The following is a 14,465-nucleotide window of genomic DNA, read 5'->3' as shown; positions in this document are numbered from 1 at the left end:
GGGGTTGGTGGGGGGAGTTGTTTTAATTTACACATTTGGCTTATAATTGTGGGAACAGGGAATTAAGTATATCTGATTTTTGGCATTTTGCCAAACCTACTTTAACATTTCCTGAGTGACTATAGTTAAACCTTGAAATAATGAGCTACTATATCTTTCCAACAGCTGTCAGAGAGACTATTGCTGCCTTCAGTCTGGAACAACATAATCACTTAATTATCCCAGGTTAATGACCATCTTCACTGATGTCCCAAGTCAGGGAATTGAATCTCCATCAGTAGCGATATACAATAGTCAACAACTTGGAAAGCTTTGTCTATGGTGAGGCTGAATTTTCTACTGGGTGGCATATTCACTGCTTTTTTACATTTTTACTTCCTTGCCTCTCAGTAATGGTTTCACTGGATGCTTGTAATATCTGCCAGGCAAAGCTATTTTCTTGATACTATCAAAGCTGCTGGTGTTGGAGTGAATCCTTCCTCTCCCCCACTCCAGAAAGACTTTTGCAAACTGACACAACCAAAGCACAGTCCAATATCTAAAATAAAAAAGACTCCTCTTGTATGTGGCATTCGGTTGGGAGGAAGAAGGTCCTATTTTTATTTAAATATCGTATACAAATCCATCTGATGATGCATTTCAAAAAGCTGTGTAGCGCTCTGTTGTGCATTCTGGCCATTTCAAAGTCGTTCATAACATCTCATTGCAAATGTTCTCCTCTCAAATGCTCCACTGCACTGGGACAACACAAGTATGCTGTTTGCTTCAGATCAAGAGCCCACACCTGTGGGTGTGAAGCCAGTCAGTCTCCTAAGAAGCTTGGCTAACTATAGATGCCATAATTATTTTCAGCTCTCCAGCTGCTGCTCAAGCAACTGGATAAACAGTCTTTACCTTCAGTGTCGAGTGTTTGAAGCTGCTTGGTTCTTACTCAATGATTGTATTTCTGCAGGGTTGTTATTTTTGTGGAAAATATAGTTCAGTATATCATTGGAGTTTTGATATTTACTTTGGAATCTTCATTTTTCCGAACTCGAGTGGTCCAATATTTATAAGATTCCACTCTGCCAATCAGCGATTTAATAAGTGAAATTGTTCAGGACAATGCGACTTCAATAACCCATCACCTATCAGAACACTGCAAATTTGTGAGCAAGGAGCCACCATTGACATCTCCTTGGAAGTCAATTTTTAATGCTAATGAAGTTCTTGCAGATTGTAAAATTTGTAAATCAAATCAGCTATGAAGTGAGACTCGATAGGCTTGGGTTGTTTTCCTTAGAGCAGAGAAGACTGAAGGGGGACCTGATAGAGGTATACAAAATTATGAGGGGCATTGAAAGGGTAGATAGGAAGAAACTTTTCCCCTTAGCGGAGGTGTCAATAACCAGGGGCATAGATTTAAGGTAAGGGGCAGGAGGTTTAGAGGGGATTTAAGGAAATTGTTTTTCACCCAGAGGGTGGTTGGAACCTTGAACACACTGCCTGACGAAGTGATCGAGGCAGGAACCCTCACAACATTCAAGAAGTATTTAGATGAGCACTTGAAACGCCATATCATACAGGGCTAAGGGCCAAGTGCTGGAAAATGGGATTAGAATAGATAGGTGCTTGATGGCCAGCACAAACACGATGGGCCGAAGGGCCTGTTTCTGTGCTGTATAACTCTGACTATGATTTATCCGGAAAACATCATATGGGGGCACATGCGAATGATAAACTATGTTGCTTTATGAAAAATAGCTTTGAATTTACTGGCTGGAAATTCCTAATTGAATTTTAAAAAAGACTAAAGCCACATTCCAGAGACTTGAGATCATAGTCAAAGATGGCTGCACATTTGCATCACATTACCTTCTACATTCCAAAATCATTGAAATGGAGATGAGCAGTCTGCAAAGCTGCACCAGGAACAGTTATCTTGAAGAAGTATGGGTGCCATCTCCTATCCCATTAGCAAAGCATCCAGACAATCACCTGGGTACTCAACTGGCTGGAGACCAAACCATTAGACATAATCACTTGGACAATGGGACTCTGACTGAGAGAGGAGTTCCCAGCCATAATCTAATCAAGTTACAACTGAATACCCTCATCATGACCATGTTTGGGTCATTGGGCAGTTGGAGAGAGAGGGTCATGTGATAGGCCGGCTACCCTTTGTGTGTTTAAGCAACTGTTTTTTTATGAAGACTAGGGCAAGCAGCTGAGACACTAAAGGAGCAAGGCCCTGAGTGGGTTCCCTCTCTCTCCATCCACCTTGCAAGTTTTGTACTCTTTCTGCTGATTTTGACTATTCAGGTGCTGTAGACATAGATTTTAATAAAGAACTCAACCCCATAGCTGCTATCTCATAACCCATAAATCATCAGTCCACATCTCTAAACTGCCTCAACACCAACCCAGAAGGACCACCAAGTTCAGCCTGAAGCTAGCCAAGTCAACATCCTTCAAGAACTGTATGCCCCTTTAACTTTACTAGACTTTAAATTGCTTAATCTATCTTCCTATTTGTGATCTATTTGCATGTGAGAACTTTGAGTGTGTGTGTGTGAAAGTCAAAGCATTTTTTAAATTATTTTTCTTAGACCAGGTTAAGTACAATAGATACTATTCCCTTTTTTTTAAAAAAAAAACAACCTGGCTCTTTAGTCACAGCACGTAAATAGTTAAACACTAACATATCCTTTTTTAAAAAAAAACTGTTGCGATCAAAACAGGAGTGGGAAAAGAGGGGAGCCATTCAATCCCTCCTCATTTTCTTATAAGTAAGTCACAATTTTTAGGGAAATACTGGAATGTACCAACATTGCCTGATTACTTGGTAGTATTTCTGCATCTGATTTAAGTGATAAAGACTCCTGGTCTTCAGAAAAGTGCTGTAGTTCTTTTGTTGTTTTCTTTGCATTTTATAATGTTCATCATTCAGAAACTTACGGAATGACTTACGCACCTGTTTTGTAATTTTCCTTTTTTCCCCAATTGGAAATTAATAGCAGAGCAAAAGGGCACTTTGAATTTTCAGCTTTACTAAGTATATTCTTTGTTATAAGGCTTAAAAACCTTTAGTTGAGGCTCTTCCCAATGGCTCAAAAGAAAGTAAGGTATAGGAGCAGGAATAAGAACATAAGAAATAGGAGCAGACATAAGAATATGGCCCCTCAAACCTGCTCCACCATTTTATAAGATCATGGCTTATCTGATTTTGGCCCCAACTCCCCTTTTCTGCCTGTCCCCCATGACCCTTGACTCCTTCGTAGATCAAGAATCATTTTATCTCTGCCTTGAATATATCCAGTGACCCAGCCTTCACAGCTTTCTGGGGAAGAGAAGTCCAAAGATTTATAACCCACTGAGGGAAGAAATTCTTCCTCATCTCCATCTTAAATGGGCGACTCCTTATTTTGAAACTCCGCACCCTAGTTCTAGATTCCCCTAAGAGGGGAAACATCCTCTCAATGTCTGCCCTGTCAAGCAGAATCTTGTATGTTTCAATAAGATCATTTCTCGTTCTTCTAAACTGCAGTGAGTATAGGCTCAACCTCTCATCATAAGAAAACCATTTCATCTCAGGAATCAACTTAGTGAACACTTTCTGAACTGCCTCCAATGCAAGTATATCCCTCTTTAAGTAAGGTGACCAAAGCTGTACTGTAGGTGTGGTCTCATCAATGCCCTGTACAGCTGTATCAAGACATTTACTTTTATATTCCATCCCGCTTGCAATAAAGGCCAAATTCCATTTGCCTTCCTAATTACTTACTGTATCTGCATGATAATTATTTTGTTTCAAGTACAAGGACACCTAGATCCCTCCACTGCAGCATTCTGCAGTCTCTTTATTTAAATAATATTCTGCTTTTCTGTTCTTCCTACCAAAGTTGATAACCTTACATTTCCCTGCCTTATACTCCATCTGCCAATTTTTTGCCCGCTCACCTAACCTATCTATATCTCTTTGCAGGCTCTTTGTACTCTCCTCACAACTTGCTTTCCCACCTCTCTTTGTATGGTCAGCAAATTTGATTACAATATTCTTGGTTCCTTCATCCATGCCATTAATATAGATTGTAAATATTTGAGGCCCCAGCACTGATTCCTATGGCACTCCACTAGTTACAGTTTGCTAACCTGAAAATGACCCATTCGTTCTGACTCTTTTCTGTTAGTTCGCCCATCCTCTATCCATGCTAAATATGTTACCCCTAACACCATTATCTTGTGTCGTAACCTTTTATGTGACACCTTATCAAATGCCTTTTGGAAATCCAAATACACTACATCTACTGGTTTTGCTTTATCCATCCTGTTTGTTACATTCTCAAAGAACTTTAATAAATTTTCCTTTCATATAACCATTATTATGATTTTCTAAATGTCCTGCTACTACAGTAAAATTTCTGTCATTTGGCATTGTACCAGTTGGCACGCTGTAGTAACTGGAATTGCTGTGTTGGGTCTGTTTTTTTAATTGGAGATGTCTGTCGTCCCTCAGAAGCTGGTGCTAACACTCGTTGCTGAGTGGTTATGTTCACGCCCCTCCCCCCCCCATCAGTCCCACGCAACCGCTAATAATTGTGAAACTTACGGGTAGTTGTTATCAAAAGCCTGCCCTCGCTTCAGTCTTAGCCTTCCACGTTCCCTAAGTGCCACTCACTCGATTTTGCACGCTCGTGAGCTTTTGCGAAACCTCAACACCCACATCACTGTGAGATCACCCAGCCACTGTGGATGATATCAGGGGCATTCTGAATGAATGAAAATGCGGAATTTACCTTGCATCTTAGTTAACCGGCATTTTTGATTAACCAGCACCTCCCAATCCTAGAACATTGTCCTGATAATAGAACTTTTACTATACTTTGTTAATAATGGATTCTTGCATTTCCTCGATGACAAATTTTAGGATCACCGACATATTGCTTTCTGTTTGTCTTCTTTCCTGAATAGCGATATTACATTTGCGGTTTTGCAATCCACTGGGACCTTTCCAAAATCCAGGGAATTTTAGAAGATTACAACCAATGCATTCACTGTCTCAAGCCACTTCTTTTAAGACTCCAGGATGCAGGCTATCAGGTCCAGGGCACTTGAGTCCCATTATTTGCCTAGTACTTTTTCTCTAGCAATAATTATTTTAAGTTCGTCCTTCCCTTTCCCCTGATTTTCTACTATTCTTGGGATGCTTTTAGTGTCCTCTACTGTGAAGACAGATTCAGAATATTTGTTCAAAGTGTCTGCCATTTTCATATTTCGCATCATTAATTCCCCAGTCTCTCACTCTAATGGATCAATATTTACTTTAGTATATAGTATTTAGTAAATATCCTTTTTATATACTTGTAAGAGCTCTTAATGTTTGTTTTTATATTTCATGCTGGTTTTTCTCTCATCTCTTTTCTCCATCCTGTTTTTGCTGGTTTCTAAAATTTTTCCCAATTTCCCAACCCACCACTAATCTTCCCAACATTTTGTGCCTTTTCTTTCAATTTGATATTATCCTTAACTTCCTTAGTTAGCCACGGATGATTATGTGGGCCAGCGTAATTGCGGGGAAGGTTGTGCATCCCATTTACTTCTGGTGGGAAAACTGACCCCCATTAAGTCAGTGGTGGAAATGGGCTGATGCAGGAAACCTGCCCGCCAGAATTTAGTGGCTGCACAGGAATTCTCCTGCACTTGCATTAGTTTGCCGTACCTTCTGAAGGTCACCCAGCAAACCTTGTCGGGTTTGACAGCAGCCTCCTGGAGCTCCCTCTTTCAAAAGCATTTATGCCTGATCAAGGGACCTGGCATCGGGAGGGTGGGTGGCTGCTGAAAGCCAGTGCCCTGCCTTTGCATCCGACCCTCCTTCCTCCCCTCACTGGCGATCACGTTCCTGTGACCCCCCCCAACTGATTCCACTCGCCCCTCCCCAGGGATCCCACAATGATCTCTGCTGAAAGCCTCACTGTATTATCACCAGACACCACCACTCCCAGTGGTGCTGCCAGCAATGAAAAGCTGCTGACCTCTGATTGGCCAGCAGCTCTCAGTGGGCAGGATTTCTGCCTGTAGGGTTCTAAATCCTGGGAAAGGCCCTGCGCTGGCCAGTTAACTGCCTGAGAGGCACTTAATTTAGTTGGGCCTCCCTGACAGAAGCAACGTGCGTTTCCCACTGGTTCTCCAAACAGTGGGTGGGACCTGCGTTGGGAACATTAAATTCAGCCCCACGTGTCTGTAATGGCTAGCAGATCATACCCATTTCTATTTGTGCCATCAATTCATCTATCTTGTTACAAATGCTGTGTGCATTGGGCTTTTATTTTTTTCCCCTTGTATCATGTTTCCCTACTCTAACCCTGTTGGTAGGCCCTATGGCTCCTCGGGCCTACTCCACCAATATGATCGTAGCTTATCTCTACCTCAGGTACATTTTTCTGCACTATTTCCATATCCTTTGATTCCCATAGTACACAGAAATCTATTGCTTTCCACCTTGAATCCATCAATGACTGAGCATCCACAGCCCTCTGGGGTCGAGAATTCTGAAGATTCACAACTCTTTGAATGAAGAAATTTCTCCCCATCTCAGTCTTAACTGGCAGAGCCTTTATTCTAGATTCTGCAGCCAGGGAAACATCCTCCCAGCCTCTACCCTCAGTTAGGAAATGTGGTGCATCATGTAGTCATGAGCAGTACGGGCAAGGAAGCTCTGGGATGTCCCCCATGATTAGACAATCTATTCACATTCACTGTTTAGGCTCACATACAAAGAATAGACATTTGTTTGACATGCTCCCGGGTAGGGTTGCTAACGTTGGTTGAATGTATTCCTGGAGATTTCATCACATGACCTCTAGCCTTCAGCCACCCTGCCCCGATACTGCTGCAATTGGCTGTCCAACACCTTGATCCTCATGGCATCTCACCTCCCCACACCAGTAAGAAAGCAAAGAAGCACTTTGTTACCCAATTGGATGATCCTTGACTGTCAAACAGTCTTTTTTGTACATCTCTTATATTTTTAGAACTAATTAACAGAAGTGCTCAAAGAAAAATTTTAAAAATACTTTTTTAAATGCCGATATGTTCTTTCTCCAGGGCAACAGTCCTGGAGGGTTGGCAACCCTAACTCCAGGCGTGGGAGCGAGTACTCTTGAACTATACCTCAGCATTGGTCAGTCAGTGCTTCAGAGAAGGAGGGTAGAAAACTAGATGGAGAAAAGATAAAACCTCTTTGGTTAGCAACATTGAATTGATGCAGCGCTGAGCACCATCTGCTGGCCTGTGGAGAAAAATAAAATCGATCTTAACATAACCCTGGCAAATCCAGTTTTAACTTGAATCATTAGTTCAAAAGAATCACTGCTTTCATGGAGATGTGGATTCAGGGAGGCAGGAGAGCCAGGTGCTATTTTTGTCACAATAATGTCACGTGTAAGTGATGCAGTCAAGCAATTTTGGCTTGACTGGTGTATATCTGTGTTTCATAAACTATTATGCTTCACAGCTCTGCAGTTATCCTTAAATTCTCCATTCTTTTCATCCAGCTGTTCTTCAAAAAAAATCATGTACCTGTGGAAAGTAAATAATAAATGCCTAAAACCATGACCTTTTCCCACTTCCTGAATCTGTAATTCAGTCCTTCCACAAGCAATCTGCAGCTATGATATATTACCAAGTTATATTATTGGGGCTATCTTTAGAACAAAGCCTTAAAGGCTGGGTGTAAGAAAATAAGGAAATGGTATTTAAAGCATTTAGCTGCTGATTAATTACTTTTGAAGTGCAGTTACTGTTACTAACTATGTCAACACGGCACAAATCTGAGCACAGCAAAGTCCCGCAAAGAGAGAAATAACCAGTTAATCTACTTCTGGTGGTGTTGATTGAGGCATAAATGTTAACCTGCACAAACTCCCTGCTGTCCTTCCCATTAGTGCACAGGGATCTTTTTAAAGACAGATCGGGTTTCCGTTTAACATCTCATCCGAAAGTTGACAACTCCAGCAGTGCAGCACTTGCTCATTACAACACTGAAGTGTCAGCCTAGATCAGCAGTGCCAGAACTATTTTCCAATAGGATTCCATTTTAAGAATTGAAAATTAACGCAACCCTGGATGCCAGCCAAAGCAAAACAGCAATAAATTAGCATAATAACATTCAGTATATAATTATTAAAGTTTGCGATATGAAAACCTAAGATGAAATCCTGGGCCCTCGGTGACTGGGCTGCCACCAGTCGCTAGATCTGTGCCCGCCTACATCACCACCGCGCTGGGAAGTGTCTGACATATTTATGTAATGCGTAGTTATGTCATAACATGCCTGATCAGAGCTGCCACAGTGAATCAATGTGTCCATTGCTGGGAGTTTGTCATGTGATTGGTTACTTCCCACCTCTGGGCCAATATGGTGGGGGGTGGAGATTAGCATGACTTTATTTCTCTCAACCTCTTTCACTATTCCTGTAATCCCAATTGGGATCACGACCAACAAATTGGGAACTGCTGGCCTAGATTATGTGCTCAAGTTCTGGACTGCAGCTTGAATCACTGTGTTCTGACTTCGAAGGGTCGATTTTAACTGAAGTTAGGTGGCAATGCATTGTGGGAAGGAAATCCCCACTGGGGAATTCAGCATAAGACCCGGGGTATTTTAACCCTGGGCTTCATTTATATAATCCAGGACAGTCTCCACTCAAAACTGGTAGGAGTGACATCATACCTAGTTGGGTAGGAGCAAATATTGGGTTGGGTGCCCAGAGACGTCAGGGTCCCAAGTGAATAGTTAATAAACATTGGGCAGGGGCTTTTGAAGTCAATGCCAATGGTGGGAAAGAGTGGCCTGACTAAGGCTGGGGCGACCCAGGGATCTGGAGGGGAAAAACACTCTGCTCCTCCTGGCCTCCAAGGACACCAAGAAAATAGTTTCTTTAAGGTTAACCTTGGCCTCTTCTGGCCACCCTCTGGTTCTGCTGTCGGGGCTGGAATACAGCTTAACAATCCCTCACCATGCCCTGCTTACCCCTTAACATCCTGCTCGCACTGTTCCTGCAGGTGGGATTTAAAATCTACCTCCAAAGTGAAAGGTAACATTAAGCCAAGCTGATACTTCCAGGTCTGTGATCCTGATTGAATCAAGGTCCAAAGATGAGATGGAGGTTTCTTGCTTCTGATGCATGCTCAGGTGTTTGAGACAAAAGCAAAATACTGCGTATGATGGAAATTTGAAATAAAAACAGAAAATGTGGGAAATACTTAGGCCTGGCAGCATCTTTGGAGAGAGAAACAGAATTAACATTTCAGGCCTGTGACAAAAGTTCTGATGAAAGAAAGGTAATTGACCTGAAGCATGAACTCTGTATCTCTCTCCACAGAAGCTGTCTCACCTAATAAGAGCTTGTAACATTTTCTGTTTCTGTTTCAGACTTTTAAACTATTTTTCCCCCTTTCTGCTGAAGGCACTGGGGTACAATTGCGAAGGGGCGTACAGCCCTCTGATATCTCATTCAACTGCCCTTTCTTTGTGTGAACCTAGACAGCAAGTGTTAGTGGGCTATTTAACTGTACGGGACACCACAGTGGAGCTCAATCCTATCCACATACAAAAGCTAGCACAAGTGTTGTCCTTAAGTTCCACCAATTAGCACAATAACAGCAGTAAAGAGAATATAAAATGATGAACTGTGACTTTTTAAAAAAAATCCTTTTACCTATTGGCTAACGGCTTCTTTAATCTAACCGCTATGTAGTGTGACCATGTGTTGGCCAGATAGATAGCACAAAGCCTAACACACTGATACCTGACACACCCTAGCCAACAAAGTTTTTCTGTGCTGAATGTTCTTTCAAACAAACCCCTCTACAGTATAAATGGAATACAAGGAGCCGGATCACCAGTTTCCTGTTATTGTCAAGTTCGGCTGTTAAGGCCTTTAATTGACCATCACATCTTGCCTTTAATATTCTGTACCTCCTCTATGGCAATTAGCCAATTAACATTAATAGTGATGTGGTGTAACAGCATATCGAGCAGCAAAGCACAGCACAAGAGACTGGTGGGATACAGATGCAATCCTCACTGCTTCATTGCACAATCTAGTCTTGTTAGTTGCTAAATCCGTTCCAGACATTTCCACATAAGGGGGGCAGAAAATAATCAGGTGGCAGGCCATCACTCTTGTGTAGCTCAAAAAGAGGACTGGGAGTAGGTCCGCACACCATCTGTTTTGCCTGCCAGAAGAGGTGGGCAGTGGCAACAACATAATTCAATAAAAAAAAATCTTGCCTGTACCCTAACCCATTTACAGATGCCATACTCTGTAGCTTTGGGCTGCACACTATAGGAAACATGCTGGGGCAGATTCGTGAGGATACTATCTGGTTTGAGGAGGTATAAATACAAAGGAAGACTTGAAAAATTGGGGCATTACTTGCTGGAACAGAGGAGATGTCAGGGTGATTTGATATGAAGGAATAGGACAGAGTAAGTAGAAACTGATTGGCCCTGATATGTACTGGGGCATGGTATTGGACCTGTGGAGTTGGAGTGGTGGGAGAAGAGTTATGGTTGGTAAAGCCAGAAGTGCGGTCTCTTCAAATGCAAGGAGTTTTAACTCTAGGGCATATTTCCTTTCTTTTCCCAGTTTCCCTACCTGAAAGTCAGCCTAATTGACAGGCTTGGTTGCCTATTTTCTGAGGAAGGCTACAGCCCAGGAGCAAATAGGTTTGGTATGATAGTGGGGAGTGATCATTGGGTAGGTGGTGGGGGGTGTGGAAGCTGGTGATCACAGGGTTTGTAGAGAATGGCTGGGATGGTCAGAGATTGCAAGGGAGTCCAGTAATTGCAGGGGGAAATTGTGGGTTTACAGGGTTGGTTTGTTGGGCTTAGAGGAGACACTCTGGCACCTACTAGCCCACCACAGGCAGTGCTGTGAAGGCACTTAACCTTATGGATCCAGCCCTTCTTGCCTCCTTTTACCAGCCAGGTTTGCCGAGATCTGGAAAATCTGGCCAACAGTAGCTGAAATGGACGCATGCAGCCTCCTTAAAAGTAACTGACCTGCTTTCTGAGAGCTGTTTTGGAAACCCCCCCCCCCCCCCCCCCCCCCCCCCCCCCCCCCCCCCCCAACCCTGTCCCCCCACCATCCTGCATCCAATAAAACCCTAACCCAACCCCACCCATATTGGGGAGTTAAAATAATCACCATTGTTTTCAGTGGTTATGGGGTCAAGAATGAGGAAACATAAGATTAAATGTAGGTGATTTAGGACCTAGAGCAGAAGGAAGCATTTTACACAGAAGGATTATGAGACTGTGGAATGTACTACCAGAGTTAATGATTGAAATAGAGACCATGTCAGCATTTAATAATAGGCTGGATAGGTGGTTGAAGGAAAATGGAATAAAGGGACATAGGAACAAGACAGGACCGTGGGATTAGGAATTACTGATGGAGTGGAGGATGCACATAAACATGGACCAGTTGGATCAAACAGCTGTTTCCTTTTTCCAGTTTTTATGTAATAAGCTCTGCAATGGCTGAGTAAGCAGAGACACTACCTCCTGTAATGTTAAACCATACAGACTGGAATACCCCATGTTTGATGTCCAGGCAGGATGCTTCAATTGGCTAGGGAGCAGACAATCTGTCAGAATTCCTGTTTTTGATTGGTACCAAATAAGCCCTGCTGGTAAGTTCCAGTGTTAGAATAGGATTGAGCTTGGTTATGATGCCTCCTATTAGCAAATATCTTGCCAAAACCTTTGCCTCCAAATCAGATGGTTGTGGGTTCAAGTCCCACTCCAGGGTCTCAAGCACATACGGTAATCCAGATTGATACTCCAGTGCAGTATTGAGGGATTGCTGCACTGTCAAAGTGCTGTCTTTTGTATGAGGTTCTAAACCGAGACCACCGTCTGTCCTCTCTGGTGGATGTGAAAGATCCCATGGCACTATTTTGAAGAAGAGTAAGGGAGTTCTCCCTGGTGTCCTGGTCAATATTTATCCCTCAACCAACATTACCAAAACAAATAATGTCAACTGTTTATTAGAACTTGCTATGTACAAATTGGTTGCAGCATTTTCTGACAAAATGTAATTCACTAACTGTTAAGTACTTTGGGTCATACTGAAGATCTGAAGCTATATAAACACAAGTGCTTTCCTTTTTTACTGGAAGATGGGCATCTGGGCAATGGGCAAAAACTGGCATACAAATATTGAATTTTAGAGGACCATCGATGACAACTGTAGCAGCAAGTGAATGTTGTTTTTGTCTAGCCTTGCTGAACATTTGTTTTTCCTCCAGGAAATTGGAGATGTTGAGAACTGGGCGAGAAGTATTGAGATGGACATGAGGACTATCGCCACTGCTCTAGAGTACGTCTACAAAGGACAGCTACAACCTGCGACATGATACATCAAATGTGGAGCTGAGAAATGGGCATTTTGTGAGAAAGAAGCTGAAACACCTTCACAGTTTAAAGCTGACGTTCTAAACACAAGCTATAAAGCAGGGTTTCCAACAGGAAGGTTGCAGTAAGGCTGGAATGCCCTTCCTGATGAGGACTGTTATATTGTCCACCCACTGTGATGATCGTTAATTACAATAGCCTCAGATTGAATGCAGATATCTAAGACTTGATGCATTTGTTTTTGTTTTCCTAGGTGTGTAATAATCCAGGAAGGATAATGTGAAATGCTAAGATCTTGAATAAAATACATGCAGGCCTATTTCATCATTCATTGCTAAAGTAACGCATGTGTCTCTCTGGTTGCTAGCAGCAAATTTTGTTTCAATAAGACACACCAGAGAGCATTCTTAGTAAAAATATTCAGTGGAATACTGCTCTGTTGAAAACAAAATGATTATATTTTGATTAGATTCCCCCGAAAGCCCAGTCCTCTGTGCCAAACAATTTGCATCGTGTTGCTGTATTGTGTAATACTGCACTGGTATTTATTTTGCCAACTAAGAGGACATTGTTCCTTTTCCTTCCTGCAGTTTGTCAGTGGGATGATGTCAATTGCCAGTTTGCAGTTATTGCTTCTCCTTCTTGCAGTGCACTTGTCACTAGGGTGACCTTCCTTGCCAGACTTTGCAGCTGCTGCTTCCCCTTCCTGCAGTGCATTCTTGATGGGTGGCTTGTTCGTTGTATCTGTTGCTTCCCATTCTGCAGTTCATTGTCAGGCAGATAACTCGATTTGCCAGCCTCTGCTCTCATGGCTGCTGCTTCCTGTTCTTACTGGGGTGGACCTCGCTTGTTTACTGGTGCTCTGTTTGCTGCATTCTGGCATTCCGCAGAATTAGCATCCTAAATAAAACGAATGCTTTTTTGTTTAAATGAGCCAAATTTTTGTGCAAAAGTGTGATATTGCCCCACCCAAAAGCATCTATCAGCATACTGATGTCTATAAATAAACTATTAAAAATTAGCCTGCCTGTGGTGCATATTTAATAAAGTAAGATGATAAATAACCCTTCGATACAAATGAATTAATTGTTTGCTGATTGGATTGCTCTGTGTTTACATTTTGTCCCCCCATCAACCCTGGTGTGCATATGGTGTGGCTGGAATGATTGTTTGATCACATAATACATGTGCTGTCCTTTTGCCTTTTGGAGGCTAAGTCTAGTCCAGGGTGAAAGTAGTCTCTGCCTACTGCTTGGAAAGATCCCACATGAAATGATTTAGGGCAGTTTCAACCCAGTTCCTTCTGAGTATAAGTCCACTATGAAGCAGTATTGATAATCTGGGAAGATGAATACAGTATGTGATCCTTAGAACGGGAAATATTGACCAACTTCTGGTTCTCTAGTATGATGGAAATGGATGGCAGAATATCCAGATCACGTGCCCTAAAACTAAATGCTTGTACTATTTGGATTTTATTTGTCAATTTTACTTTTTAATTAAAGAAAAATAATTTGGTAGACCAATTTTCCCTACAAATATTTGTGGTGTCTCAACTTTAATGAGAGACACTCGATTGTGTCCCTGTAGGGCTAGGCTTGGTGTTCATATGGGCCTATGTAAAATAGAACCTGCTGTCTGGTTTCTGTCAAGAGTTGAGGCAAATGCATAGAAACTACAGTACAGGAGGAGGGACATTCTGTCTACCATATCTGTGCTGCTGCTGACTCTTTCACTAGAGATGTCTACTCCTAATCCCACTTCTCTTTTAATGTATGCTTTTATATTTTTTGAAATATAGTCGTATTTTACATGACAGCAACTTTTGGTAAAGCGTTCCATATTTTAATAATCATCTGTGGGGGGGAAATATTCCTTCGAACTTCCCCCTTCATTGCTGTTGTGATAATCCTCCATCTGTTAGTCATTTGGCAACCAGTGGAAACGATTTTTAATTGAACCTCTTGAAACTTTTCATAATTTTCAAAGCCTCTATTAAATTTCCCTGCCCCTTAACTTTTTCTGTTCCATTGGAAAAACTTCCAATTTTTTCATAATTAGA

General features: G+C 42.0%; 1 protein-coding gene across 1 annotated transcript in view; it reads left to right on the top strand.

The window, feature by feature from the left end:
• The window catches only part of bloc1s1 (biogenesis of lysosomal organelles complex-1, subunit 1), an 81,857-nt gene extending 68,433 nt beyond the window's left edge, over nucleotides 1-13,424 (top strand). Inside the window, exon 4 of the mRNA XM_041180535.1 lies at nucleotides 12,298-13,424. Within this exon, the coding sequence (XP_041036469.1) occupies nucleotides 12,298-12,405 (108 nt within the window). The 3' untranslated portion in view covers nucleotides 12,406-13,424. The remainder of the gene's footprint in view (nucleotides 1-12,297) is intronic.
• The last annotated feature ends 1,041 nt before the right edge of the window (nucleotides 13,425-14,465 follow it).

This window comes from Carcharodon carcharias, chromosome X, assembly GCF_017639515.1.
Source record: "Carcharodon carcharias isolate sCarCar2 chromosome X, sCarCar2.pri, whole genome shotgun sequence".
NCBI classification, from domain to species: Eukaryota; Metazoa; Chordata; class Chondrichthyes; order Lamniformes; family Lamnidae; genus Carcharodon; species Carcharodon carcharias.
Note: the sequence above shows the minus strand (reverse complement) of the source record. Positions and strands in the feature narration are given on the sequence as shown.